General features: G+C 46.5%; 1 protein-coding gene across 5 annotated transcripts; it reads left to right on the plus strand.

Moving 5' to 3' along the window:
• The first annotated feature begins 741 nt into the window (after positions 1-741).
• LOC111857105 (inositol polyphosphate-4-phosphatase type I A-like) lies at positions 742-27,568 on the plus strand. Of its 5 annotated transcripts, none has more exons than XM_023837907.2 (24): positions 742-1,292; positions 9,454-9,630; positions 9,867-9,911; positions 10,509-10,627; positions 10,725-10,841; positions 10,943-11,022; positions 11,769-11,880; positions 12,012-12,102; positions 13,258-13,405; positions 13,498-13,628; positions 13,760-13,864; positions 14,252-14,360; positions 15,464-15,481; positions 15,770-15,956; positions 16,204-16,422; positions 16,561-16,702; positions 18,632-18,664; positions 18,943-19,115; positions 20,050-20,173; positions 20,287-20,554; positions 20,840-20,937; positions 21,128-21,240; positions 21,367-21,521; positions 22,991-25,542. In XM_023837907.2, exons 2-24 carry the CDS (start codon positions 9,531-9,533, stop codon positions 23,169-23,171), a joined length of 2,868 nt encoding a protein of 955 aa, XP_023693675.1. In that variant the 5' UTR covers positions 742-1,292; positions 9,454-9,530; the 3' UTR covers positions 23,172-25,542. The 5 variants fall into 5 exon arrangements, with proteins under 5 accessions (XP_023693675.1, XP_023693504.1, XP_023693591.1 ...); XM_023837823.2 differs by lacking the exon at positions 22,991-25,542 and adding an exon at positions 26,554-27,568 and having other exon boundaries at positions 750-1,292; positions 16,561-16,837; XM_023837985.2 differs by lacking the exon at positions 22,991-25,542 and adding an exon at positions 26,554-27,568 and having other exon boundaries at positions 830-1,292.

Here is a 27,568-nt window from a genome sequence, read left to right on the forward strand (position 1 = left end):
AACTTTCGCGTTATTCTTCGAGGCTGTTGATTGTTCTTGGGTTTCGTGGAGATAATTAAGCTACTGTGGTCTTACCATGCATAGCCGGACAGAGATAGTATTAAGCGTGTGGGTTTAAATATACCACAGGCGTCCATTAAACAATTCTTTTTTTATACCACCAGAAATGCACGAAGTATTATTTGGGAATATCGACGGACCAAAGTATGTCTTTTATAGCTGTTTTTCCAGCGCAAGATGGCAGTAGATCTTTGCTGCGTTGCATTATTAATATTTTTGGATGAATTATCAGAGGTGAAGACATGTATCTTATTTATTGTCTTCTATATTTTAATGTTATGTGAAGACTAAAACCTAAGTAAAGAGTTTCATGTTATTGTTAAGATGTTAGTGAAAATGGCATCTAGGATTTTTGGAGTAATATAGTGATCGTGTCATGGTTGTGTCACCGCTGTGTCGCACTAAAGCCAGTAAATGGCTAGTGAAGTGGGCGTCACGTGTCTTCCGAGACCATACCCCCTTCCCTCGTGCTGACCATCGATGACTATTCACGCGGCGCTGTCCTTTTTGTAAACTGTTATTTGTCCATCATAAACGATGAAGGCACAGTGAATCGCTTCTGAGGTCCGTCTCCTGGGAGAAATATATACCCTATCGCATGGTATCCCTGGGAAAACCCATCCTGCTCCCAATTTGCAATAACAGCATAACTGTTACACAAAAAATGCGATTATATTAAGATCGCAACATCTAGCAATGACAGCCTATATTTTTCTGTTTCATTAGTGACCACCTAGGGTGAAACTTGCACTTCAGTCTTAAATTATAGTAAATGCAATGTTTGAGCAGGCTCATGTTATTGAAAAAAAAATGTAGAGTACGGCTAAAAGACATTATAAAGCGGGAGGCAATGTTCAAATTATTATTGTGCTGATCTCTGACAAGTGCACGCTGTGGGAAAATGCGTATGATGTAAATACATTCGTTTTAGTCGCTTGGGTCTGCTTCAGACAGTAACTTTAATTGCATTGCCACTGCGTCTGTGCGCGAAGGACTAAAGCTGCTTCTGATTGCGGACTAAACGAAAGAAAGAAGGGGGAGGAAGGGAATGGGTGGGGGACGGTTTGGCGACAGCTTTGTTACGTTCTTACGTCAGATTGTGATATACCAAGGCAGTAACCAGAGGCGATTCGACGTAAACAGAAAGGAAGAATTAGAAAAATGTCCCGTTTATGAATTCACAGCATCGCATTGAACAGCCAGCACGGATTGTTGCGGTGCACGATAAAAGTGTAAGTGCATTTAAGTGTATTTCATTCCTGTTTGCAGGCACAGATCAATGAAATCCTAGTGTGTAATAAATGATTAATTGCATATTAGTAGAGATTTGGACAATTGTGGCATAAGATGTGAAAGGAACAGCTGCGATTCCGTTATGGTTATAAGTTTATTTACCGTAATAGCGGTTGTTGTTTTGGACCTCTATAGTGTAGTCCCCATTTTTAATTATGCGTCCGACAGGGATTGCACATCAAACCATACCATGGTCCATAACTGATTTTTACGGTAGGAGTTGGATATATAAGATGACGTGTAAGTGCTGCAGACATTTTTATGCAAAGGTAGGGAGGATGCGTGTAATTAGTTCATCATTAACCACCGCTATGCTGGCGCGTGGAAGAGCTCCGGCAGAGATGATGTGTTTACGGGTTTTATGCGGATACGGGTGTGATACCAAAACTGCCCTTTTTTAACCGAAAGGCCGTTAAAAGCGACCCAGAAGGCGATTCAGTTAAAGACCATATGGATGATTATATTCTTGGTTGCAGAGTCCACCAGCTATAGGGACATCATGCAATAAGATGAAAACGCCTCACTTGTTTTATACTGATATATTCAGTTCAACTTGTTGGCGGTTTTTTTTTTTACTTGTACTTCCCATTTAATCGTGTGTGCATCATTATATGTGAGTCCGTAGGGTGCAGAAGCTGTAACCTGTGTTTATAAAGTCCTGCGTACAATCAGAAGATGTTCCCGTTATACACAGTTTAAAAACGTCTTTACATTCACAAACACGTCACTTTCAAGGTGATGAGATGAGAAAGTAAATTATTGTTTGTTCTTCAACCAAACCGAAGTGCCAGGTGTGGGATGGGTGCACCACGGACTTTCACAATGTCGGGCAGATGTTGCAGCCACTTCTTCATAGGCTGTTTCAGTATACGCTTCAGTATCTGACTGTAGTTTTGGGTTGTGGCCTCACCTAGCTACTTAAACGCCAAGAACGCTACGAATTTCCATTTCTCCTGCAAAGACTCGGCATAAGTGATATACACAGCGGTACAAAAGCAGAACCGCTTTTCACACTTGACCCCACAGCTGTTTATTTTTATGGGTCTAGTTCTCTAGTCATGCAAAACAGTTTATAAGGCAGATATCCAGCTAGGCTACACTGTTCACGTGGATTATGTCATTCTGATGAGATACCTGAAGCTTATACTCCCCCTCAATCAATATCCTTATTGCTGGGGGGAGCTGTCCAGTCTTAGAACCAAGTGGTGAGGCTTTGTCATCATTGCCAGCATCATCTTGTCATTTTCGGTTTATGAGGACTGGAAGAAGCAGTGCAGCGTTACCGGGCTATTCAGTCTGCGGGTGGTGACTTTATAGGAAGTTATTTATTTAGGAGAGGATTCTTCAGTGTCTAAATCTACAGCGCAAGGTTGTTGTGGCTCTGTGATAGACTGGCGTCCCAGTTAGGCTGTTCCCCTGCTGTCTGAGATAGGTTCTAGGCTCTCTTTGTGCTGGATAAGCGGTCGGACACTGATAGGATGGTCGGATGCTATAGGTAACAGTGCTTTAGTGTTGAGTTTCATTTAGCCACACATGTATACATAAACATTGTCATGCTAACGCACAGACATAAACTGTTGGACTCTGTCTGAGCCTCTGTATGTGCCCTGAGGCCAAAGCAGGTTAAGCAGTCTGAGAAATCGTGCCGTTGACCCGGACTTGTGCTGTTTGCATTCCCCGACGCAGCCATGTTGCTGTCAAACACAAACAGACAAGTGCAAAGAGCTGGCAACATACCGCATTCTTCAGACACACAGTGGTCACGCCTCCGCCAGTGCCTGGGAGTGCCCACAACCCGCCAGTGCCTGGGGGTGCCCACGACCCGCCAGTGCCTGGGGGTGCCCACGACTCGCCAGTGCCTGGGGGTGCCCACAACCCGCCAGTGCCTGCGGGTGCCCACGACCTGCCAGTCCCTGCTAGTGCCCTCGAACCCGCCAGTGCCTGGGAGTGCCCTCAAACCCGCCAGTGCCTGGGGGTGCCCAAGACCCGCCAGTGCCTGGGAGTGCCCACGACCCGCCAGTGCCTGCGGGTGCCCACGACCTGCCAGTCCCTGCTAGTGCCCTCGAACCCGCCAGTGCCTGGGAGTGCCCATGACCTGCCAGTGCCTGGGAGTGCCCTCGAACCCGCCAGTGCCTGGGAGTGCCCTCGAACCCGCCAGTGCCTGGGAGTGCCCTCCCCCAGCCACACACATGCACCTCTGTCCACAGTGCTCACATAAATACACGGACCCAGATCGCTCATGCAGGATACAGAACCACCGGCCCATATCCAGCTTCCTAAGCAGATGGTGGCCCGTCGGCGAGCCGTGTGACGCTCACTGCCGCCATGTGGCCCTGGTAACCTTTTTGGCCCCGTATTTCACACAGAGAAGCGCAGCTCGATGGCATGAACACTCACATGAGCACCCTGGGCTGGGCAATGGAAGGAAATGGAAGCCTAAATTGTGCTTGAGTGGGGATCATGTGACTGGAAGCTCTTTGGATGCGCATCGGCCTTTCACATGTACTGCTGTACATGTCATGGGGGTCAGATTCAGGGACAGAGGCCATAATGAGGAAGTCAAGTGAAAAGAGGGAAGGACAGCAAGGTTCCAGTTATAGGCGGCAGGTAGAAAAATGGTTACAGGACCTAAAGGTTACTTGAAGGTCACCTGAAGGTCACCTGAAGGTCACCTGAAGGTCACCTGCGCTCTTGTTTAGTGAGGAAGCTACCCTGAGAGGCGCTGCTTGGAATATCCACAAATGTGCGTTTGGCCAGAAGTGCTGCTGGAGTATAAGCTACATGCTATCATTCATCCAGTCATTCATTCAGAATTTCCTAGCTCGTTATGGTTTGTGACCCAACACGGGCACAAAACCCAAACACCTGCACTGGTACCAGGCCCAGATCATCAGTTCATGTGGGCCCAGTGATTCCTCCTGGACAGGGCCTTAAGATGAAAATATCCCGGTGCTGGTATCAGGCTGTGAGTTCCGTTAATCAAGCAATCCATAATAAAAAAAAGCATGTACACTCATAATCGGTCGGGAGAAAGAACCAGTTTGGGGCAGCGGAGCAGGCAAAGCTCACTAAGATCAGTGCAGTACAGTGGGATGCAAATGCTGAGCTGGGTACCATGGCCCACTTTTAAGGTAATGTACCTAAAACGGCTGCATCACATTTTCTGTATCAATAACAGTCAGAAATTGGGCTAAATGCCCACATCAATACAGTTATGCACTCAGCCATCGTCCGATGCACTGTAATTTTCAGTCCAGATCTCGTGTCAGCTCAAGACCCACCAATACCAGTATCAGCTCAGAGCAACAGATCCCGTGTCAGCTCAGACCAACCAATTCCATATTACCTCAGACCATCCAATCCCATGTTAACTCAGACCATCCAATCCCATGTCAGCTCAGAGTGACCAATCCCATGTCAGCTCAGAGTGACCAATCCCATGTCAGCTCAGAGTGACCAATCCCATGTCAGCTCAGAGTGACCAATCCCAGTGCCAGCACTGAGTAAGTGGCTACAGCATGATTTTAGAAAATTATAATCCATTTTTCTTAATATATTTGAGTAAGAAAGTGAATATACTTAGTATAGCAAATACTAAGACAGAAATGTTTATTAGGTAATACTGAGTGAACATTCTAAATTTAATCTGAACAGGGTGCATATGGGAATGACATGTCGATAGATTTCTGAAGCCCCACCCCCAGACAGGAGCTGTGCTTGGGGAGCTGCGATCAATGTCTCCTGCTGTGACTCGCTCTTCGCCTTCTGGACGGAGTTTTTGGAAAGATCCACACATGGAAGAGCTGACTAGGCCTTTGATTCACCAGAAAAGCCATCCAAATCATGTTTGACACTCTGCTCACCAAATAGATGCTGTAAGAGTGCACGAGTACCCGAAACGGGTATACTGCTTGGTACAGGGGTACAGGGTATGCTAGCAGGAGCCCTCTTAGGATTACAGCCTTAGGACTGCATTATGGCAAATAAAATCGTATAAATCCATCAGTAAAACACCTCTCAGAGCTCTCCATCGGAAGAATATAAGCAGCTCATATGAGCCCATGAGAAATTAGAATGGTGGTTCATTCAAACCTAACCCTAACCCTAATCCTAATCCTAACCCTTAATTTACCTCATGTGTAACACTGCACCCTCTCTGGCCATGTAAGGTTTCCCCTGCTGAGATGTTCTGTGCATTTAATCAGTCTTTGTGGTCATGGTATTAAATAATGTCAATCAGATCTCTTCTGACTCTCCTGATACTAAAGGGATAGTCGATGGTTCTTTGGCCCTTGAGAGTGCGCTTGTCTTCATAGGTTTCATTTCCCTAACGAGCACCTGGAGATCCTGAGTGACGCAACCCTTTCACTTCTTAGGAAGCCATTTTAAGGTGCTTTTCCACTGGCATATAGGACCCGAGCCATACCCAGGCCACACTACAAAGAGAGACCAGTTCCAGTATCTTTCCCGCTCACTTTTGGTTTTCCACTGCAGAAGGGTCGGCTTGGTAAAGGCGTTGCCGGGTTTGTAGAGTGACAATGACGTAAAGCTGAAGACACTTATATACAGTTCACATGGTGTACATCGTAATTTACTATGCGCTAATGTCCGCTAACAAGTCTGTGAGAATCACCATCTTATTATTTCTTTTTTGAAGAATCCCTGTCTAATGTTAACATCAGATGCTAGCGGTATTAGCATTCGCTTGCGTAGATTGGCATTACGAATCCATTCCGTTCAGCTGTTCTATAGTACTTTTTAAATAGGTGGTTGGAAATTTTCAGGTTTTGACTTATCAGTAATGTATCAGTATGTCACAATGTGCGATACTACAAATAATGAATGATAGGTAGAATATATGCTTCAGATAATTCTTTCTTATGCAGAACACTGGTATCTCCGTGCAGTTTGACCGATCAGATGGTGGTGACGTATCCAGCTCGGTTCAACTGCTAGTAAGGCCATATCAGCGCAGGTATAGGGTATATCAGCTCGGTATATCATGGGTATATATCATGGGTATATCAGCTCGGTATATCATGGGTATATATCATGGGTATATCAGCTCGGTATATCATGGGTATATATCATGGGTATATCAGCTCGGTATATCATGGGTATATATCATGGGTATATCAGCTCGGTATATCATGGGTATATATCATGGGTATATCAGCTCGGTATATCATGGGTATATGGGTATATCAGCTCGGTATATCATGGGTATATGGGTATATCAGCTCGGTATATCATGGGTATATGGGTATATCAGCTCGGTATATCATGGGTATATGGGTATATCAGCTCGGTATATCATGGGTATATGGGTATATCAGCTTGGTATATCATGGGTATATGGGTATATCAGCTTGGTATATCATGGGTATATGGGTATATCAGCTTGGTATATCATGGGTATATGGGCATATCAGCTCGGTATATCATGGGTATATGGGTATATCAGCTAAGTTCATGGTGGCAGTGGAAATATTATTGGTTCTCTCTAAGCTCCTAACAGGCCATGCTCATTGTTCTATGTCAACCCCATCTTCATCCAGAACAGTCCACCACGCCTCTGCTCCCACATTCTGAACTGTATAGACCAGCACATGTGGCATATGAGAGTTACCATAGCAACACTGCGTTGTGCACTGCTCGTGCCTATATGTACTGGTGGTACTTTTTATGTGCATGTAGAGAACTCGGATGAAGTTCCTGCGAGAGTCACACTGTTCTTCAACCCTCTGGACATATTCCCATCCACATCTTTCATGCTTCTTTCATCTGCCGTGGTTCCCATGGTGACAGACATCGGAGGCTGAGGCCTGTGGTCTCGACTTGACCTGGGAGAATTGAAGATGATGAGATTTTGCAGGAGGAGAGCTGGCCCTTGAAGGCCCAGTTTTTAGATGTGGATGGTGGAGCTTCTCATAAAAGCAAACACACTTCACCAGCAGACTGTAAAAAGCCGTCTCCGTCCGCCCATAAATGATGGCTCTCTGCACCTAAATGGGGTTTTTTGAATTGTCCAGATTGAATGGTAAGCGGGAATTGTAAATTCTCGGAGATGTTATCAGTCTATCACTCATTTTTACAGTTGGTTTTGAAGCCTGATGTTTCTGTAAAGTCTGTCTGGTGCTCATCCATCATCATGACACTCACAGGCTGGGTTGGGGTGAAGGGGAGCTGGCTAATGGAAGATGACTCAGCGCTACACAGCGACCCCGACGTTTGGTCTCCTGTTTGTTGTAACTTCTGATGCCTTGGTAGCGTTTTATTTGGGTGTCTCTGTGCCCCCTTGAGGTTGCTGATTTTTAGTTTTTGTAATTCTCATCATCCCCTCAGAGTCAATTGTGAAGCACGGGCATGTCATAATGTCTCACATGACTGTGAAGTACAGGTGTGTTATGTTCAAGCTGGCCCACATGATTGACAGACAGGGGTGTAACTGGAAATTCTGGGCCCCTTGATAAAATGTCACCTTAGGGCCTCCCCGTCCAATTTTCTGTATAATTTTACATATTCAGGGGCCCTTGTAAGGGGCCGGGCCCCCTGAGTCTGCCAGGGTATCCCTGCCCTTCCAACGCCCCTGCTGACAGAAGAGTATGAGCCAAGGCAGTCAGACATGTGAAATACCTAGCAACACAATGGAGAATAGAATAGAATAGAATAGAATATCCTTATTGTCATTGAACATGTACAACAAAACTCTGTACGTTTGTACATCACAGCATCTGTCTGTAATAAGTAAGATTCCCACTCTGACTCATTTCCAATCATGATGCCTTTATGTTTAAATGTCGATAAACAGAAGGAGAACCATCATGGAGGTTTCTCACCTAGGTAAACAATGTCCTGACAAGTTCAGCAGCTAATGAGAGACTCTGTCGCGGTTGAAGCAATTTACACCAGCTGTCCTGAGATGTAGGCGTGCAGCAGTCGCTGACGTGGTCTGTGTCTGGAGATAAAAGTCCATTTGACTGCTGACAGATCCTGCTCTCCAGTATTCACATCACCTGAGAAATGGTCATTAGTCCTACAAGAAATTCCATCCAGACCTAGTTAACCTTTGTCAACATCTTCAACGCATGAATAAATCAGTTATACTGCTAATTTTCTACTATTATAATAAAGTACCTAGCAAACAAACAAAAATAGAGATGATGAATATGAATTATAAACATGGAGTATTAGCTGGCTAATGCTCTGTTTATCGTGAGAGGCTCTTACGCATCAATCCGTCTCGGATTCTTGCTCACAACGTCCCACACAAGCCATTTAGCAACATCTCCGTTTCTAGTATGAATAATACAAGAGGAAATGCTTTCTCCCTGTCTCTCCCTGCGTTTCCCATTTGATTTTAAATCTGTTTTACCATCCAGCAATGAATAATGCAGGCCAAAAGAAGAAAGACCCAGACATGCTGAAAAATAAATGATCTCTTGCGATCTTCCTCACGCCGGAAGAGGACTTCTGATCATCTAAAATCGCATGCGAGCATTTATGTATCTGTGTCGTGTAAACGCAGTGATGGCTGCCCTGTGCTGCTTCAGGGAACAAGCTTCCCTTGGATAGTGACAGTAAACATAAATATCAGGCAGTTCATGAAAGAGAACTGAAACTTGGCCAAGGAACATCATTAGCAAAGCTAAACCTATTCCCAGTGTTTTTAAAGCCTGTGAAAAATAATCTTTCCTTGGTGGTAAGTAGTGGAAAGACTGCAGGTCCCTTGAAGGTAACCTGTGAGTAAGGAGCCAAGATAATTTAGCATTATCTTGTAACAAAATGTCCTGTTTATATGGGAATGAGCGAGTGTACCAGGACGAGCTGCTCCAGGGTTTACAGTTCCCAGCATGTTTAATGTTGATATAAGCGTTTAAGTCAGGAAGTCTGTATTTAATCTGAGTCTGATTTTAAGCTTTGTGTTGTGGCATCCCCAAGATCCCGATCGCCGGTGCCACTAGGGGGTACAGGGTTCCGAAAAGCAATGGAGCAGGAAAGACGAGAGGGAGGATGCTGGAGAGAGCGGCATGAAGGGGGCCGAACTCCGGGCTGGTGTTGCTCACCCACGTTGGACATATTTGTTTGTTTATGCTCCAGGAAACACCAGGCTGACTGAATAAGGTTACGGGGGGCGTGGTCCCCGCCCCTAGTGAGACCGCCCAACCGTTGCCAAGATGTCTGCTAGAGATCGCTGCCCCCGCCAGCGGCCATGGTCCATGTACCACACCAACACCACTGACCTCTCCTCCGAGATTCTGGGGCTCACACTGGCAGGTGAGTAAACTCTTCCCTACTATCTATTCTCAGTACCAGCCCTCTTTAGATCCTGTGCCGATATGCTTGTTATTTAATTTGTCCAAATTTATCCACTCATTTTGTTGGATTATTTAGGCACATTTAGATTTTGTTTTTATGGTTCTGTGCGTCTCTATTGCCCATTGATCTTCTTTGGTGGCCGGATGCTGATTTAGCTGTTGTAGGATCATAACTGTGTCCTCATCGTCTCCTAGGAAACAGCCAGGATCCTGATGAGCCTGTGCTGGAGTTCAGCCTGGGTGAGTGGTGCATTATGGGATAGTTCGTCAGACAATTTCGCGTGCAGGAAGCAGGTTTGGAGTCTCACGCTATGGCCGACTCTCACTTTGTGGGTGAAGACCATAGTGTCTTTAGCTTCTTGTCCAGTGCTTGCTGATTGACTGCTCCGTGTTTAGCATAATTGAGACAGTGTTTATAAGGGAAATACACCAGTCTTGATGAAGTGAAGTTGATTTCAGGAGGATTCTTCTTAAACCAACCAAACTTCACTCTCACCCAAAGTCCCTGTCAGGCAGTATACTGAGACCCTCGCTTTCCCGCATCAGATCTGACAGCCAGCAGCCAGGTTTAAAAGCATTTCTGTTTAGTTAACGTGACATGGTCACATTCCCACCTTTCGTTTTCCTCTAGGTTCAGCTGTTTAGTGGGTCTGGTGGGGTTCGCACAAATAATGACTGTTTAGCTAATGAAAAACACCGTTCCAGTTGTGTATGAGTTTGAAAACAAAGGGTCTTTTATTTTGGCTTTGTTATGAATTGTGCTATTTTTAACTTTGAAGTCATTACGTGTGTCACTGCTGTAAGTTGGTGGTAATCTGTCTCTCTCCCCCCCCCCAGCCTGTAGTGAGCTCACAACTCCTGCTCTAGAGCGCAAACCAAACAGTTTTGTTGCCGTTAGCTGCACCACACCCCCCCAGGCTTTCTGGACCAAGCACGCCCAGACGGAGATCACAGAGGTGAGCTAAAACACCTGCAGCTGTACTGTTATTCCTGAAGAGTGCCAGTGACCTTTGACCTTTGACCCCTGCCTATCAATCCATGATCTCCCTGCAGGGCACCAGTAATCCCATCTTCCTCAGCAGCATCGCCTTCTTCCAGGACTCCCTCATCAGTCAGCAGACGCAGGTCAAGCTGTCAGTCTACGATGTCAAGGACCGCGCTCAGGGAACGGTAAACGTGGAAATATGGCCTCTCACTGCCGTTGTTGTTCACGTGGTGTGTCGTTAAGGCCTGCTGTGTGCTCTCTAAGTGCTCCACTCGCTCCTTCCCAGATGTACATGCTGGGCTCTGCTGTGTTTACGGTGAAGGAACTGCTGCAGGACCCCCAGCACAGACTTCACCTGACGCTCAGGTAAGAGGTCCCCCCCTCGATCACCATGGTAACCTATCCATTCTGCAGCCAGAGACACCAGCAGCCCGAATGACAGCTCCTGCAATGAAATATGAAGTCTTGTATCATGTTACTGGCTTTAACTCCAAATCTGGCAACCAGGATTTAGGCTCTTTGTGAAATTAAAGCAGAGAAAGCCATCTTTAAGTGAGTTTGCACTTAAGTCTTCAGGAATACTTACCTGCAAGGATAGAAACTATCACGGGTACAATTTTTGTCTTTATGAATGAAAAACTGGTTTAAATCAAGGGACTCGAGGACTAGTGTGCTGGGAAATCTGATGTGAGGAAGATGGCATTTTGCCCAAGGTTCAGTGTGTCTCTAACGTCACCATGCCCATACCTACCATTGATGACACTGAGGTCAAGTCCTCGGTATTTTTTTCTGCTACTTCAATAACCATGATTCATTGGGGCACACCTAGGATGGGCGAACACTTCTAACCTCAGTATTTAAAAAATCCTGGCTACAGCCTTGAACATAATGAAAAGCCCCCACATCTAGACCACATGGATCTCAGGTCTAAATGGACTGATTGGAGCAACTTTGTTTGCCTTCACAGTTAAAAGGGGCAGGTGGGTCACTCTCCCTGTCTAAGACGACATTGATCAGAGGCAGCGAAATAAACACGGCCGATGAGGCGGCCAACGCGGTCAGCTTGTCTTATTCACTGACTGTCGGCCATTCAGATGATCTCACCCGATCAGGTCAGCAGACAGAGAGTGTGTGGGCAACATCTCCATCATCGCCTGGGGGCTGGAAGAAAAGAGGGACCAGAGGCCTCTTCTGGCCAGACTGCCAGACACCATCAATGGGAAGGTGAGAATCCGTGGCCACGCCCAGTGCAAACCGCCATCACTTCCTGCTTTGGCGCTCACAGTGACCAGTGCAAACGGCCATCACTTCCTGCTTTGGCGCTCACAGTGACCAGTGCCTTCCTCCACCTCTAGATGATACTTCCTGTGGATGAGAGCCTGACAGAGTCTGTGGGAATCAGACCTACATACGCTTCTTTGTGCAAGGACACCCTACTTAAATCCGGTACCGCAGCTCCGCCTCTGCCCCCTCCCGCCTTTATATCACATGACAATCAGGACCAAACAGAGACACTGTCTCACTGATAGTCAAGTAAACAGGGGCCCAGTCTTGGTCCTGTATTTCAAAGTGTCATTTCGGACAGTCTTCCTAAATGACAGCCTACTGGAGACATTGACATCTGCGGTAATATGATGCATCACTTAGTGCCGCTGCTCTTTATCTGCGCCTATGAAATGGAGACCTTTGATTTCCCATGATGCTGATTCAAATCCAGGGCCAGCAGGACACTCATGGCAAATAGGAAATGCATAGACAGCAGAACCTAATGGTACTCAATACCCCAGAATGACACTTCAGGTTCCTGGTTCAAGTCCTGGATTTTGCTATATCCAGCAGACAAATGTGTGAAAAAGTATGTACAATATCAATCAAAAGTCTGGACACACCTGTTTTTAATACATTTGTCTCTATTTTAGCTGCGTTACTCACCCTGTAACAAAAGGCCTCAAGAAAATTTGCAGTTTTAATATTGCAATTACCAAGAGAGGTGTCCAACATCTGAACATTTTCTCAGATTTTAGATTCCTCGAAACAGCCCCTTTTTGCTTTGATGACAGCATTGCAGACTCTTGGCCTTCTGTCAGACAGTTTCCAGATGTAGCCACCTGGAATGCTTCTCCAGCAGTCCTGAAGGAGTTTCCACAACTTCTGGGCACAGGTTGCTCTTACTCATCAATCCAACTCATCCCAAACCAGCTCTACAGGGTTTAGGTCGGGGGGTTGTGGGGGCCAGGTCATCTGTCACAGCACTCCACCTCCTTCCTTGTTCACAAGAAATGGTGTGCTCAGGGTCGCTATCTTGTTGAAAAATAAATTACTTCCAATATATGTGTCCAGACGTTTGACTGGTACTTTGTATAGAGGTGTTGGCTAACTGGAAAGGCTGGAGAACCGGCACACAAACACCTGTCCTAAAGGCTTATAAACCCAGCTAGTGTGTTTTTCCACACCGAACAGAGAGGCGATGTTTTCTCTTGTATCAATTGCCCCATAAAATAGTGGCCCAGTAGTTTGGGGTCATACTTCTCCCTCCATTGTGCACCTTCACGCATCTTTGCCCATCCTGTCTTGACCGTGCTTCACCCCTGTCCTGCCCAGTGTTCGGGGGCACTATGTCACGCATGTACCGCTTCCCCACCACCGATGGGAACCACCTGCGGGTCCTGGAGCAGATGGCGGAGAGCGTGCTGTCCCTCACCGTGCCCCGGAACTTCGTGAAACTCCTGCTGGAGGAGGACGCCGCCAGGTAAGGAGCCGGAGACGGCAGCATGGCCGGGGACACGTGGCCGGGGCAGCGATGGGAGTTTGGGAGACCCAAGGAGCACATGTCTGTCTCAGGGTCTGCGAGCTGGAGGAACTGGGCGAGTTGTCTCCGTGCTGGGAGAACCTGCGCAAACAGATCATCACTCAATATCAGACCATCATCCTGAACTACCAGGAGACCATCCATAACCTACATGAGTACAAGGGTCAGTGCTGAGATTTCGTCATGACCACATGGGTTGATCTTGATCTATATTCCATCTAACTGGTCACCTTTGATCTCAATCTACCCCGATATCTCTCCTCTCTCTTTCCCCCTTTCACTCTCTCCTGCAAGGACCCTCCTTCAAAGCCAGCAACCTGAAGGCCGAGAAGAAGCTGGAGTTCATTCCCACTAACCTCCATGTGCAAAGAATGAGGGTGCAGGATGAGTCGGGTTCGGGTGAGAGTCCTGGTCTTCACTGTCACCTCTACCTCCATCTCTTCTCCCTGAAGCCGCTCACTTTAGCACCTTAATGCTAATACTGGCACTCCACACATTCATGCATATTCATGAACAAACAGAAAACCGCAGGTTCACTGAAAAACCCGTCCATGAACTCCCAAAGCGACTTAAAGTACAGATTAGTGCTCCGTGTCATAATTATTCATTGCCCTTCTTTAGAGGACAGAATGAGGACCCAGACTGTCCAGTCTGTGGGGGGCAAACAGTTCATGCCTCATGTGATGACCTCCACCATAAATCAGTGGTCATCAGAACTCCCCCGGAGAGAGGTCACTCCCACAGGCCTCCTGTCGTTTGTTGTATCTTGGCCACTTGCGTTGACAGATCACACGTACGACGTGGTGACCATCGGGGCCCCTGCGGCCCACTGCCAGGGCTTCAAGCACAGCGGCCTGCGGAGGATCATCAACAAGTTTGAGGAGGCCAGGCGGCAGTAAGTCGGGAGTGGGGTCAGAGGTCAAAGGTCATGCCTATCTGTGAGGAGCTGTGGCGTTGGCGCCCCACTTCAACCTTCCTGCTGTTCTGCCGATCTGGATTCCTCTCTGCTTTTCTAAATATTTGGCTGCGTTTGCTTGCATTACCATTTTTTAGTTTACCTTTTTCATGACGAATCCTTTCCTTATGAAAAGGAAAGTATGTTTATGTGCTTCGCTAATAGTATGTTTTTTAATTTGCTCTACAAAATATCCGCATTGGGCATCAAACTGCAGATTGACACACAAAAAACATGCCACACTCTTATCTGTACACCAAACTAGTAAGCGTTCATTAGGCTGCGGTTTTTATACTGATAGCCTAATAAACTAATGAGCTGTCATCACTACCCTAGCAACTGGCTGCTATGGCAACGGCTAGCTATTCAAGTCTGTTTCTGTCCCGTTATCATCTCCGCCTCAGCAGCTGGCAGTCCTGCGTTTGTTAGCACAGCGGCTCCCCGCATCCTCCGGTTCGTTGGGATTTGCTGATGCAGATAACATGTTATGTAATGGAAGCTGAAATTTTGCAGTCATTGGCCGCGTCACATTCCACATTGGCTGCTGATTGGTTATATTATCTGGGGGAGGGGACAGCACTGTGCTGTTCTTATTGGATGGTTTCTCTGTTGAGTCTGCATCAAGCCTCACAGAGCTCAGCACACTGTACTCTGTTTTCCAACAACACACCCACAAGTTTATGCTTGGTTTGTTTGGTAGGATCACAGCAGGTTTCTGGGAGCCTGTTTGGCAGCCATCATAAGCCTTGTTAACATAACATTTAAGTTATCTTGATTCCTGGATGGGATCCGAAACCCTGTTCTCCTTTAATCTAATCAGCTAAGCATCCAGTCATGTGCTCATGGTAACTGCTGATTTCCCCTCGACGAGCCCTGTGGCGTCAGTGAGCCCTCGTGGTGTTTGGTTCTGAAGTTCTTGCATGTAGAACCACAGACCGGGTTCCTTGTCTCTGTAATTGTTCTGATGGGGCCGTTGTCTCAGGCTGCTCATTAGTTTGATGGCTTTTTAATTGCTTTTTGTTGTTGCTGTTTTTTTTATAAAGCTTTTATGAGGAGGGTTGGTGAGTCTCTTGCCTTCTATCGTTGATTCTTTTCTTTGGCCATTTCCGACTGGTGTGTTTCACGCGCATGAAGAAGTGTGTCTCCTCACCAGCTTGCCATGTGTGGTGGCCATGTGTCAAACTGTGCGTCTCCCCTGGGAAAACCCCGGGTTTCCATGACGATGGTGTACCTCAGTGCTTATACGTGTGCATGTGTATGTCATGTTCTGCTCCGGTGTATTTCTGTGTGTGTAGGGGCTCTTCTCCTGTCTGACTCACTCACCCCCCCCACCCCCCACCCCGTTCCAGCAGTGCGATGGCCGGATCCCAGTCCATGGTGTACATTCCGCAGGACATCGTCCGCGCCAAGGAGATCATCGCGCACATCAACACGCTAAAGACGCAGGTCAGCTACTATGCTGAGCGACTTTCCCGCGCTGCCAAGGAGCGCTCCGCCAACGGCCTGGAGAGGACCCTGGCCATCCTGGCTGATAAGGTATTCACCGTCCCCTTAATGAATTTGGGGCGTCTCCTCCGAGCTCAGGATAGAACACTGCACATACCTCAGAGCATGGCAGTCTGTAATTAATGATGCGCAGTCCCAGTCCACCTAAGGGCATAGACGCTTCATTCATGATCTGCCTGGGCCTTTGTCCACCAGCACCTTCACATCCACCGCACGCTTCGCTTTGGGACGCATCGTCCCATTAATCATGGCTGTCTCATTCCCTCCGCTTGCCCAGACCCGGCAGCTGGTCACAGTGTGTGACTGCAAGCTTCTGGCATCCGCCATCCAGGCGCTGAACGCAGCCCGGCCAGAGTACATCGCCTCCAAGGCCTCGCCGACCGGCGCCGAACCCGAGCAGGTGGTTCTGCGCAATGACCAGGACACGTTACTGGCCAAGTGGGCAGGACGGACCAGTCGCACCTCGCTTCATGTCAATTGGCATGAGGAGGAATGGGTAAAGAGAGTTGGGTCAAAGGTCAGGGATCAAGGGGTCATAGGGCATAAGCTTAATGCAGTTGGTCGTAATTTAAACCACATATAGACACCAGTTAGAAAACAATATAAATCCAAAGCTTTTCCCATGATCCCTCAGGAGAAGGTGTGGCTAAATGTGGACAAGAGCCTGGAGTGTATCATCCAGCGTGTGGACAAGCTCCTGCAGAGGGAGCGACTGAGGAGTGACAGCAGTGAGGAGGTCTTCCAGGGTGAACAGTCAGGTGGTGCCAGCAAGACAGGTAACCAGAGGCCATGCGTGTTCTGGATTAACCCTGGCAGCATGGAGGAATCATCTCAGGAGTCACCATCACTGCCATCTTCCACATCAGCCCCTCCTCCACCCTCCATGCCGAGTGCCGCATGCCAAATCAGTCGTAGGTTTGCTGGCTTTTTTTTCCCCCCCACATCTTTCTTCACTCTGTTGGTTCCTTTGTTTTTCATTTGAATCTCTCTGTCAAGAACTTGGAGAGATGCGTAATCCAGCCAGAACAACAGATATATAATAATATCTCTGAAGACAAACGTTTTTGACAAACAAGTATTGTTGGCTTATCACCAGGACAGGATATGGCCACCTTGATTAGACTCTCCTTGTTAAATATGCTGTCCCATATTGATGACATCACTGGGCATGAGCATGTCAGCCAATGACAGGAGAGACCATAGCCCCATACTTAGCAAAGCAGCCATTAAACGTTCAGCCAAGCCTGTCATTCACCATTGAAAAAAACTGAATTGGTCTCCTCTCACCTAGTTCCTCTTGTTCTTCCTGTTGACCACTTTCTTTCCCTGTTTTCTCTCATTCATGGTTTTTGTTTATCCATTAGTGATTGACGCGTTCTGCTGTACAAACTCACGCCAAGAGTTCTCTTACTTAAAAAGCATCATCGATTTGCCGTCCGCCAGCGTAGACGATGGCTCAGTAGACAGGTGCTACTGGGTTTTTAAAAACTGTACGATCCCAAGCTCAATCAGATATTAGATCATGTTTTTTGAAAAACGATCCTGTAAATGCCTCCAAATTTGTTTTGCTGGTCCTAAGTGCAGCCGGTCCCCAGTTTTGCTCTTTAACACCAGTGCTATGAAAACGTATCTCTCTGATACCGATTTTATTCCTGCAACATTGCGTGAAGGACACTGGCATCAGTGCTGGTATATGGAACCCAGTCAAGGACTGCAGTTGATCTCACTGCTACAGATTTCCATCATTTTCTGTTGCAGTGTGTGCAGTGTGTGTTGCAGTGCGTGCAGTGTGTGTTGCAGGCTTGGCGGCATCTAATATTTCACTGTGTCATAACGTCCAAGCGTTATACCACAGTATATGGTATTTTGACAGTATTTTCAAAAGCAGCACTATTCTGGTACTTTCATTACTTCTATTCCGGTAATTTCATCTTGGTGATGAAATTCACTGAGCAAATAGGGGGGAGCACAGGAAGCAAGCAAGGGGGAATCTTGTAGTATTACCAAAATTCCACGGGATACCATATTACTGTAATATAGACCAAGCCTGGTGTGTCACAGCACGACTAGGTCAATATGACCAGGCTGACAGAAGCTACCAGCCGCTTCCCGCTTGATGTGACCAGAGCGATGAACCAGAGAGCGTATCCTAGGCTTGGTGCATGTATATGTTTGCCACAGGGCTACTCGATTCTCGTTCCTGCTTCCTGTGTGTCTGGACATCTAAAAATGAAAAGTAAGATTTCAGTCTGAGATCATTTAAGGAGGACGTAGCAGTTTGTGTTTTGAACCCACTGGTCCATATGTGGTAATGTGTGCCAGGCCCCAGGAAGGAGGACGGGGCAGCCGTCTCGGACCCCTTTGATTTTTGTCACGATAGTTCTGCAGAAGAGCTTCTCCTGCTTGTATCCTTCATTGGTTTTGACTGGCAAGTAGCTGGAGGTGGAAAGTTTATGCCCAGAAAGTAGCACCAGCTGTGCACTCTGTGACTGTGTCTCTCTATATTCAACTGGTTGGTCGAAACAAAACCTTGGTCTGGATTTGTACTTTCGGGACCTGAACCTTCCACCTCTGCAAGTAGCACAGTCAGTCGGATTGTTTGCTCCCAGTGTCTGTGGCAGCTTTGGGTGGCTAATACCCTTCGCTGTAGGGCTTCCTCCTAACCAGGCTTGTCGCACCCCCCCCTGCCCCCCCACCCTGTTTAGATGGCAGCCCCAATGCAGAAGAAGCCACCCCAGGTAAGACACCACCCCTTCCTCCTGCTTCAGAGATCAACAGCAGCACAGGTCTAGGTCACTGCAATTGTGGTCTCTCTGTGATCTCGCAGTGGTTTTGGAAATAAAGAACAGTGCCTTTCGATAAATTCAACAGACTGGTCTATTTTTGTAAGATATTATGTATAGGACAGCTAATGGTTCAAATTTATGGGTTGTGGATTGAGTGTTTGAATGTGTCTTTTTTTATGCTGTGTAAATGTGCCTCTGTACATGTGTGTGCCTCGCCGGCGCCCCCACAGGCCAGTGGAGCGACGCCCTCTACCCACTGCTCACCACACTGACAGAGTGTGTGGCCATGATGAGCGACAAGGCCAAGAAATCCATGGTGTTTCTGCTGATGCAGGACAGCGCCCCCACCATCGCCACGGCGCTCAGCCTGCAGTACCGCCGCGATGTGGTCTTCTGCCAGACGGTCTGTACCCACACAGACTGACAGAGGGAGCTTGGGTATTCATTACTGCTGGGTCTCATTAGACAGCAGGTGGCATAGTGGAAAAAATGGGGTCCATGAACAGATGTGTCTGACTGTTGGTCCAGCCCATAGGTCATGTGATTGCTGTCCAATGAAATCTGTGTATGTCTCATTTTTGACGATTGTGACTTCTTACCATAGATGGAATACGCCCATTCTCCTCTGTCTACTGATAGTGTTTGACATCTAATTGACCAATGAAAAGAGGTTTTATGAAGTCATCTATTTAACTAGTATATATGTTTGTGCTAGTTAGCATTTATATTCTTGATGGTGGTTTGTATGGATTACTTTATATCACTAATTTTAACTACTTAACGTTGATAGCTAGATAGTTAGCTAACATTATTGTTAATTGTGAATATAATATGACATTAGTTTGTGTTTTGCAGATGCTGACATATTTGCCTCACTGACAACAATCCACATAAGTCCATTTAAAACATTAAACTGTTCACTGACGGGTGTATAAAGACAGGTGTCTATTTGTGGTACTAAGTGTGTCTGATTACTTTGATTTAGGTATATTGTGTAAAGTAGTTTCTGAGAAAATGCATTTTTTTCCCAGTCCTGAAATAATGGATTTTTGGAGATGCATGTTTTTTATCGGACAGCAATGATGTGTTCAGTTTGTTAACATCTACTCTACTTCCTGCAGATTTGTATTAAACAGCTCAATATAAATGAACAACTCTGTACAGTAATGGCTGGAAGCGGCAGCAGAATTAGATGTTAGAGATCGGCTGATTACTGCTGCTTCTGTAGTTGCGTGTTGTGACCCTTTTTGAAATGTGAAGCTGGACGGGCTGCTTGTTTCGCTTAGTTAATGTGACCTGCCAAAAGGTTCATGCTGCCTTCGATGTCGTTTCTCCAGCTAACGGCTCTCATATGCGGTTTCATCATCAAACTGAGGAACTGTCTCCGTGACGACGGCTTTCTGCGGCAGCTTTACACCATCGGCCTGCTGGCGCAATTCGAAAGCCTGCTGAGTACCTACGGTAACCGCACACGGCCCCACGGCGCGCTTATCGGGGTGCTTTCTGGGTCTGTGCAGTCCGTGAGGGTGTTTGGGGTGTGGATACCCGAGTCAGGCTGAGGGCATCTCTTTCAGGAGAAGAGCTGGCCATGTTGGAGGACATGAATGTGGGGGTCATGGACCTGAGAAACGTCACCTTCAAGGTGACGCCGGCCACCTCGATGTCCAGCCCCGACATGCTTCCCGTCATCACCGGGAACCGCGACGGCTTCAATGTGCGCGTCCCTCTGCCGGGGACCGTCTTCGACGCGCTGCCACGGGAGATCCAGAGCGGGATGCTGCTGCGCGTGCAGCCGGTGCTCTTCAACGTGGGCATCAACGAGCAGCAGACGCTGGCCGAGAAGTGAGGGGGCAGCCGGCGGGGGCTGGGGGCGCGTGCGTGTGTGGCCGAGCTCTGCAAGTTCACACACGAGATACGCTCTCGCCTTTACTGTTTTACCTCACTCGTGCACAAAAAAATGCACAGTCGTGCGCTATCATAGTGAACGTGACAGCAGTTTTTGGTGTGACAGAGAGGAAGGGTTTGAAATTAAGCCAAGGGTTTAAAATTCTGGCCGATCTTTGTATGGATACTGACCTAATATGGATCTTTCTTTTCTTTACCTCTATTGCTGGGTGTTTTCCACAGGTTCGGAGACACGTCTCTGCAGGAGATTGTCAACACTGAGAGTTTGACTCGACTAAGTTCTTACTACGAGCAGTTTAAGGAAGTTTTACCTGAAGACTGTAATTACACCACCGTCTCTCTCACACCCATCAAAACATATTCATCAGGAGATAAACTGACCCAATTTAAATTATTGAATTTAGAATAGAATGCCTTTATTATCATTGTGGCTGGGTAATGCTTATTACCCCACACAGTAGTAGTCACAGTAGCAGTGAGGAGCAGTTCCCATGGTTTCCATCCCTGCAGGTCTTCCTCGGTCTCGTAGCCAGACCTGCTTGCCAGAATTGCTGCGGTTCCTGGGTCAGAACGTCAGCGTCAGAAAGAACAAGAATGTGGACATATTGTGGCAGGCCGCTGAGGTGGGGGCCCGTCCTCCCACGCTGAGCGCTACTCCCACTGACAGATGCGTCCAAGTGTATATTTAGAAACTTAGCGTCTGTGAGCATGCGGTCATGTGACCTTGTCCATGCGCCGCCCGCTTCCAGATCTGCCGGCGGCTGAACGGCGTGCGCTTCACCAGCTGCAAGAGCGCCAAAGACCGCACAGCCATGTCGGTGACGCTGGAGCAGTGCCTGATCCTGCAGCACGAGCACGGCATGGCGCCGCAGGTCTTCGCACAGGTCCTGGACTGCATGCGTAGGTAGGTTGAACGACTGTAGAAAACTGTCGAAAATTTAAAGTGTATATGTAAAATTCAACATCAGCTCCTCCTCCACCATCATCTGCAAAATCCATGCCGAGTGCCGCATGCCAAATCATGGTCACCCAGACTGATACATCCATGTAAGCTTAGAATCTGAAGGTCTGAGAGGAAAAGTGATTGAAAAGGCAGGCAGCTCTGCAGATGGTCACAGCTGCGCGTCCTTACTGCGCAGAACACGCTGACACGAGCTCATACGTGTCTCACACACATTTTAGGGAGGTGGACAGGGATATGGAGTTAATCTGAAGTCACACAGCTGTCCATCACTATCATTAGGGATCCAAGCAACAGCACTCCTACACTCATGTGTTTTTTCTTATTATTTGAGTTGAAATGCCCTTTCTGAGTTGCGTGAAGACTGTCACCCTCCTGCAGATCCATTCTTCACCTCCCGACATCCTGCCCATTCAGCCAGATCACACAGAATGTTTCCATCCATTTTACTTCCATCTCCAACCCCCAGAACGCTAACACGCTGCTTGTGGAACGTTATAGGGGGGGGGGGGGGGGAGGAAATGGCTGAATCACACTCCTCAGTGGGGGTAGATGGCCCCCTGTTAAAACTCCCAGTTTGGAGGCCATGAAAAGCGGCTGAGAAAAGCCCCCATCTCCTCTCAGAAGATGATGTCATGCTGTTTAGCCGCTACCTTGTCATCTCTCACCATCTGCCCCGAGACTCACTGCTTGATTGATCCCGACTCAGACTTATGCACAGAGCTTGCCGTCCCGGGTTCACAGGCAGCCCTGCGCCGCCAGAGTGACTCACTCGACTCTGGTCCTGCTAGTTGCTTTTGCGTGATGCTCAGTTTCAGACAGTGATCAGCCTCCTTGGGGCTGCAAGGGAGGGAAAAGGAATTACGGGACCTTTCTGTGCTCTCAGAATAATCTGAAATTCTGCCCAGGGTGACTCTGTAACTGTTGCATGCGGGGAAGATGCATGACTCCTTTGCATGATACACCCCCCCCCCCCCCCCCCGTCCTCCACACTCCCACTGGTCCCCCTTTATGTCAATGTTTCCTCATACTGATCTTTTTACTTTTCCAAAGACTATAGAAATTTTTGTGTAATTTTCTCTGTATCATATCATCCCTCTTTCTCATTTTTTTCTGCTTTACTTACTTTCTCTGTTTTACTTCCTGTTTTGCTTCCTTTATTATTGCTTGTTTTCCTTGTTTTTTCTTGATTGACATTGTTCCTGTCCGTCACTGCTCTATCCCGATTTGTTTGTTTACCATTTCCTTAAATATTATTTCACGCTACAATGTACTGTATTCGCCGCGGTAACCATAATTCCATTCACTTTACTTCTCTTCCACACTGCGTTCCCCAAACCTGCTACCACTTTTGCATGTTTCTGTTCCATGCCGTCTCCTGTGGTCCCACCCCAATGCCTCTCCCCCCACAGCATTGGCACCAGGGAGGGGGTCACCCAGAAGAACCTCAGTGGCCTGTTGCCCATCCGTGTTTTCAACCTAGACCCCAGCCTCCTGTACTCCCTGCCCTTGCTGGCGCTCAGCCCCAATCTCCTGATGGTCTTGTTATTTCTGAGCGCGGTCTACGTGCTGAGCAAGCTGCGCTACAACTGAGGGCTGTTCGTCCCGCCTGCCAGTTCAGCTGCCTACTCCCATTCTGTCTGACTGTCAGTCTGGCCACTGGCCTTCCTGTCCGTGTGCCTGTCAGGTATACCGGTCGGTCAGCACGCTCTGAGTCTTGAGAGTCGTTCGTGTCTCTCGGCAAGGCACCGTACATGAGTATCGTATGTTGGCCCAGAATTGCATTTCCATGTCAGGACGGAGGGCGGCTAGCCTGTAAATCTGAGCCCATCGGTTTATTATGAAGCTGAGCTATGTATGCATCTAGAAACATACATAACCAGTAGTGATGGACAAAATGACACTTCATGAACCAATTGCTGTATTTTTTGACTCCACTAGATGGTGCTCTATGTTCAAAAAAAGAGCTCAAAGCAAACCAAGAGCACCATCTAGTCGGGTTAAAAAATACATCGAATGGTTTGTGAAGCATCATTTTGTCCATCACTAATAACTAGTAAATCAAAATGAAAGTGGTTATACAAACTAAGTTATTAAGTAATGTGTATCTAATCTCAGAGATCTAACTGTATAGTAGAACAATCTGAGAAAGATATGACCCAGATGATTTCCATACTTACCTGCTCTGTCAAGCTTGCTTCTTGTGAATAGCTCAGACCCAGTGCTCAGACCCAGTGCACAGGTGTAAAGGTCTATGCCAATACACTGTCAACAAATGCCTTACTTTAATTTCCAAGACAATTATTGAGTACCCCAGAAACGAGAGACCTTTGAAGTGTAAGTGAGAAGCAACAAGCATATCCAGCTGAACATAGATATTTCAGTTGGTTTTCTAAACATACTTTAAGCCATTCCGTTCTGTGGCCACTGTGGTGGTCATTCCCTCTGCGTTTTGATACAAAAACAGCCAAAACCAAGCTCTTTTTCTGACTGTCAGTCCGGTTTTTCTCACGGGTTAGGAGGAAGACTCTGACTTTGCTACAAGAAGCTGAGATTAAGTTTTACGCCTTGGTTTTCGTAAGGTTTCCATTAGCGTGGTATGTCACACAAGATGAGATATAGCGGGTGTTTGTTTACGCTGGATTTCCAGAAAGAGTGCCTAATTATGTAGATTAAACACCGTTTGCATGACTCATTTCTGTATGATATGCACTGTATGCACCTGTAAGCTTATATTCCAAATATAAACACCATATGCAGCATACTGTATGCAGTTTAACTGTCTAAGGGGGAGTGTTTACTGGATAATGAGTCACCCATGAGAAAATGTGAAGGGCATGGAGTATAAAAATGCAATCGCAGGCCACAAATGCGAAATGTGAATCTGAGAGTCACACAGCAGAGAAAAGTTGGCAGCACCTTCAGTTACAACTTACATCATGATGTGATTTTCTCGTTTGCTCGAATATTCAGGAAATTCGTTGAGTGCTCCTTTGTAGGCCAGATCAGTCCTACAATAGGCCTTCTGGAGGCACAAGCAAGCGGCGAGAGGGAGATTAGCATGACTTTTCTGTCAAAACGGCAGTGTAGTTTTAAGCTGGAACTGGAGTGCGTCAGATATCATCACAAACATGTCTTGTGTGTATTGTACACATAGTCGACACCTTGATCTGCCAAAGTATAAATATATTTTGGATCCTGGGTTTGTTGCTTTGATTTGAGCGTAATAATACCGTATAAGGTACAGCCCGGCTACTCTGTAACACTAGGCTGTGGCCTCATTGCCCCCACATTCTGGGTGAGAGGAAAACGTGTTTTTAAGTGTCACACAGATTAACTTCTCACATCACTTTAGCCAAAACTACCCCCCCCACACACACACACAGTGTTTAGTTGTTATTAACATAATCAAGTCAGCATCAAGTGTGTTACCAGTGTTACAAATGCCTGTCTGTTTTGTTGAAATTGCAATTCCCTGCTGACATATTACTTTGAAAACAAATATAACAGAAAACCCAGTACAACAGTAGTGTGACTGACTAATTGGCTCTTCAGTGAGACGTTAAAAAAATGCAAACAGGAATTGCTAGGAAGGTAAACCAGTGGAGGGGATGTTTCAAGGTGTTCTGGTTTGATATATGCAGAACGGCATTAGTGTAGAACCCAGGTGTGTGGGGGTGCAGGTTTTTAACCAGCCTGTTTGATCAGTGTCAAGCATCCTGTGTGACTCTGCACTGCATTGGCATTAGCACCCCCCCCCCCCAACCTGACAGCATCCGCTGGCTTTCTGTCCGGAATGTTGGGCTTCGGTGATGGAAAATTCCACAGTCAAAAATGCTAGAACGTATCCTCTCTGGACAACAGCTGTAGAATGGAGTCACCAGCATGTGACCAATTACTCTGGGCTCAAAAAGAAAGAAAAAAAATGGTTTCGAGCAGGGGTCTCCAACTCCGGTCCTGGAGAGCTACTTGGACAAAAACCAGTGGGTTTTCTATCCTACCCGGCTTCTGATGAGCCACAGCTGTTCTCAGGTAAATACCAGGAGCAGGTGTGGCTCATCAGAAGCCAAGTAGGATAGAAATCCTACTGGATAGTAGCTCTCCAGGACCGGAGTTGGAGACCCCTGGTTTAGAGGAATAAGTTTGTATCTCAATATCTAGAATGTAACAGGGACTGGTTGAAAATCAAAATCTCTGCTTTTTGTTTTGATCCGAATTAAAGTGGTATTTGTATCTATATTTTGTCCAAATATTGCTAAGAAAGCGTTTATTGATCTATAGCTTTATTTTGCAAAGAGTCCATATTTTAATAGTAAATGTTGTCTATGTGGTGGTATATATCTTATTACTGCATGATTCTGATTCTGTGCAGTTTGATCTTGAATCAGCCTTTTTGAATGAATTTCAAATGTAGCAGGACAACAGATAAGATACATTTGTCTGTTGGTTTTCAGGTATCCAAAAATACGAATGTTATGCCATAAGTATATAATTGTTTTTCAATGTTGTTTTTCTGTGATATATATATATATCATGTAAAATGAATTTCATTGTCACAAAAAGTATCTACAGAAAAATAATATCTATAAATTTATAAAATGGGTCATTTGTAAAGATGACCCATTTGTGCGTGTTTATTTGTGCCATGTATTGTTTTTGGCCTTTTAAATTGATTGCTTTGAGAAATAAAAATAGCAAAATTTCTTTTGAGGTTCCTCTGCTCCCCCAGACCCTCACTCACCCAATTCCTGCTCCATGTGCCCATTATCCCAGTCATATGACCATTATCTCAGTCATGTGACCATTATCTCAGTCATGTGACCATTTGCATCAGTACTGGCTGCCATGCTAAGATTTTGTTTTGCAACCCTGTGTATAACATTGCAGTTCTATTTGGTTTGGTTGTTTTATTTTTTCACCTGCTATCATCTGTCTCTATACCTGCCCCCCTGCCCCCCCCCCCCCCCCCCCCCAGCGAGGGCTGTCGACGGGAGAACACTGTGAAGAACGTGGGATGTCGCAAGTATGCTTTTAACTCTCTGCAGTTAAAAGCCTTCCCAAAACATTACAGAGCTCCGGAAGGGACTTATGGCAAGGTGGACACCTGATAGGGCAGCCAACCAACAGGGCCAGGAATGAATCAAACCTGCAGCAAAGATGGCCATCCATCCTTTGGGAGTCACTGATCATAGGGGAAGTGGGAGACGTATATGTAGGACAAAACATAATCTGCTTTCAAGGTGTCATCTAGCATTTCATTTGTGAGCCCTGTAAGCTCTCATGGGAGTTTTACTTACACAAAAATCAGATTGTTCAGGAGGTGGGTCCAAGCATCTAGAGGAGGCGGAACCAACCAATTAGATATTTTGGTCCTACCTCCTCGACAATCTGATTGGTTATCTCTCTGAACCAATCATTTTTCATTCTACTCTCAAAACAATTTTGTGTAAGTAAATCTCCCACGAGCCCTGTAACTATGGCTAAGGCACGTCACAGTAGACTTTAGCCTTCACACGCAGCTTTGGGTTGTTTTTTCCACTTAATGAGGGAGCATGGTTCATAGCAAAATGCTAAGTGCTAAAAGCTGCTATGGGGAAGGCCAGCAGCGTGACATCTGAGTGCCATTCCTCAGTACTATAGTGACTGTCACTTCCACCTTTTCACTGCGGTGCACCTAATTGGCCAGGGCCACACAAGTGACTAGATAATTAGCTGACAAAACAAATCCAAAATTCCTCTACAGGGCATTTTGGTGGCCAAAATATTTTCAAACAAATTTCCATAGATTTGTTTTCCTGCAAATTTTAAATATGTTATATCACAAGTAAATAATTAATGGGGATTTCTAATGGGAATTTGTTTTTAAAATCTCTTTTGCACGGTTCGCAGCCAAAATAAGTGTGCAAAGAGTGAAGTCTCGCTGATCAGCTGTGTGCACGCTTCATGAAGGGGTCCGAGGGGTGACGTAGGGACTCTGGGGGGGGGGGGGG

Source organism: Paramormyrops kingsleyae, chromosome 1 (genome assembly GCF_048594095.1).
Source record: "Paramormyrops kingsleyae isolate MSU_618 chromosome 1, PKINGS_0.4, whole genome shotgun sequence".
Classification (NCBI taxonomy): Eukaryota; Metazoa; Chordata; class Actinopteri; order Osteoglossiformes; family Mormyridae; genus Paramormyrops; species Paramormyrops kingsleyae.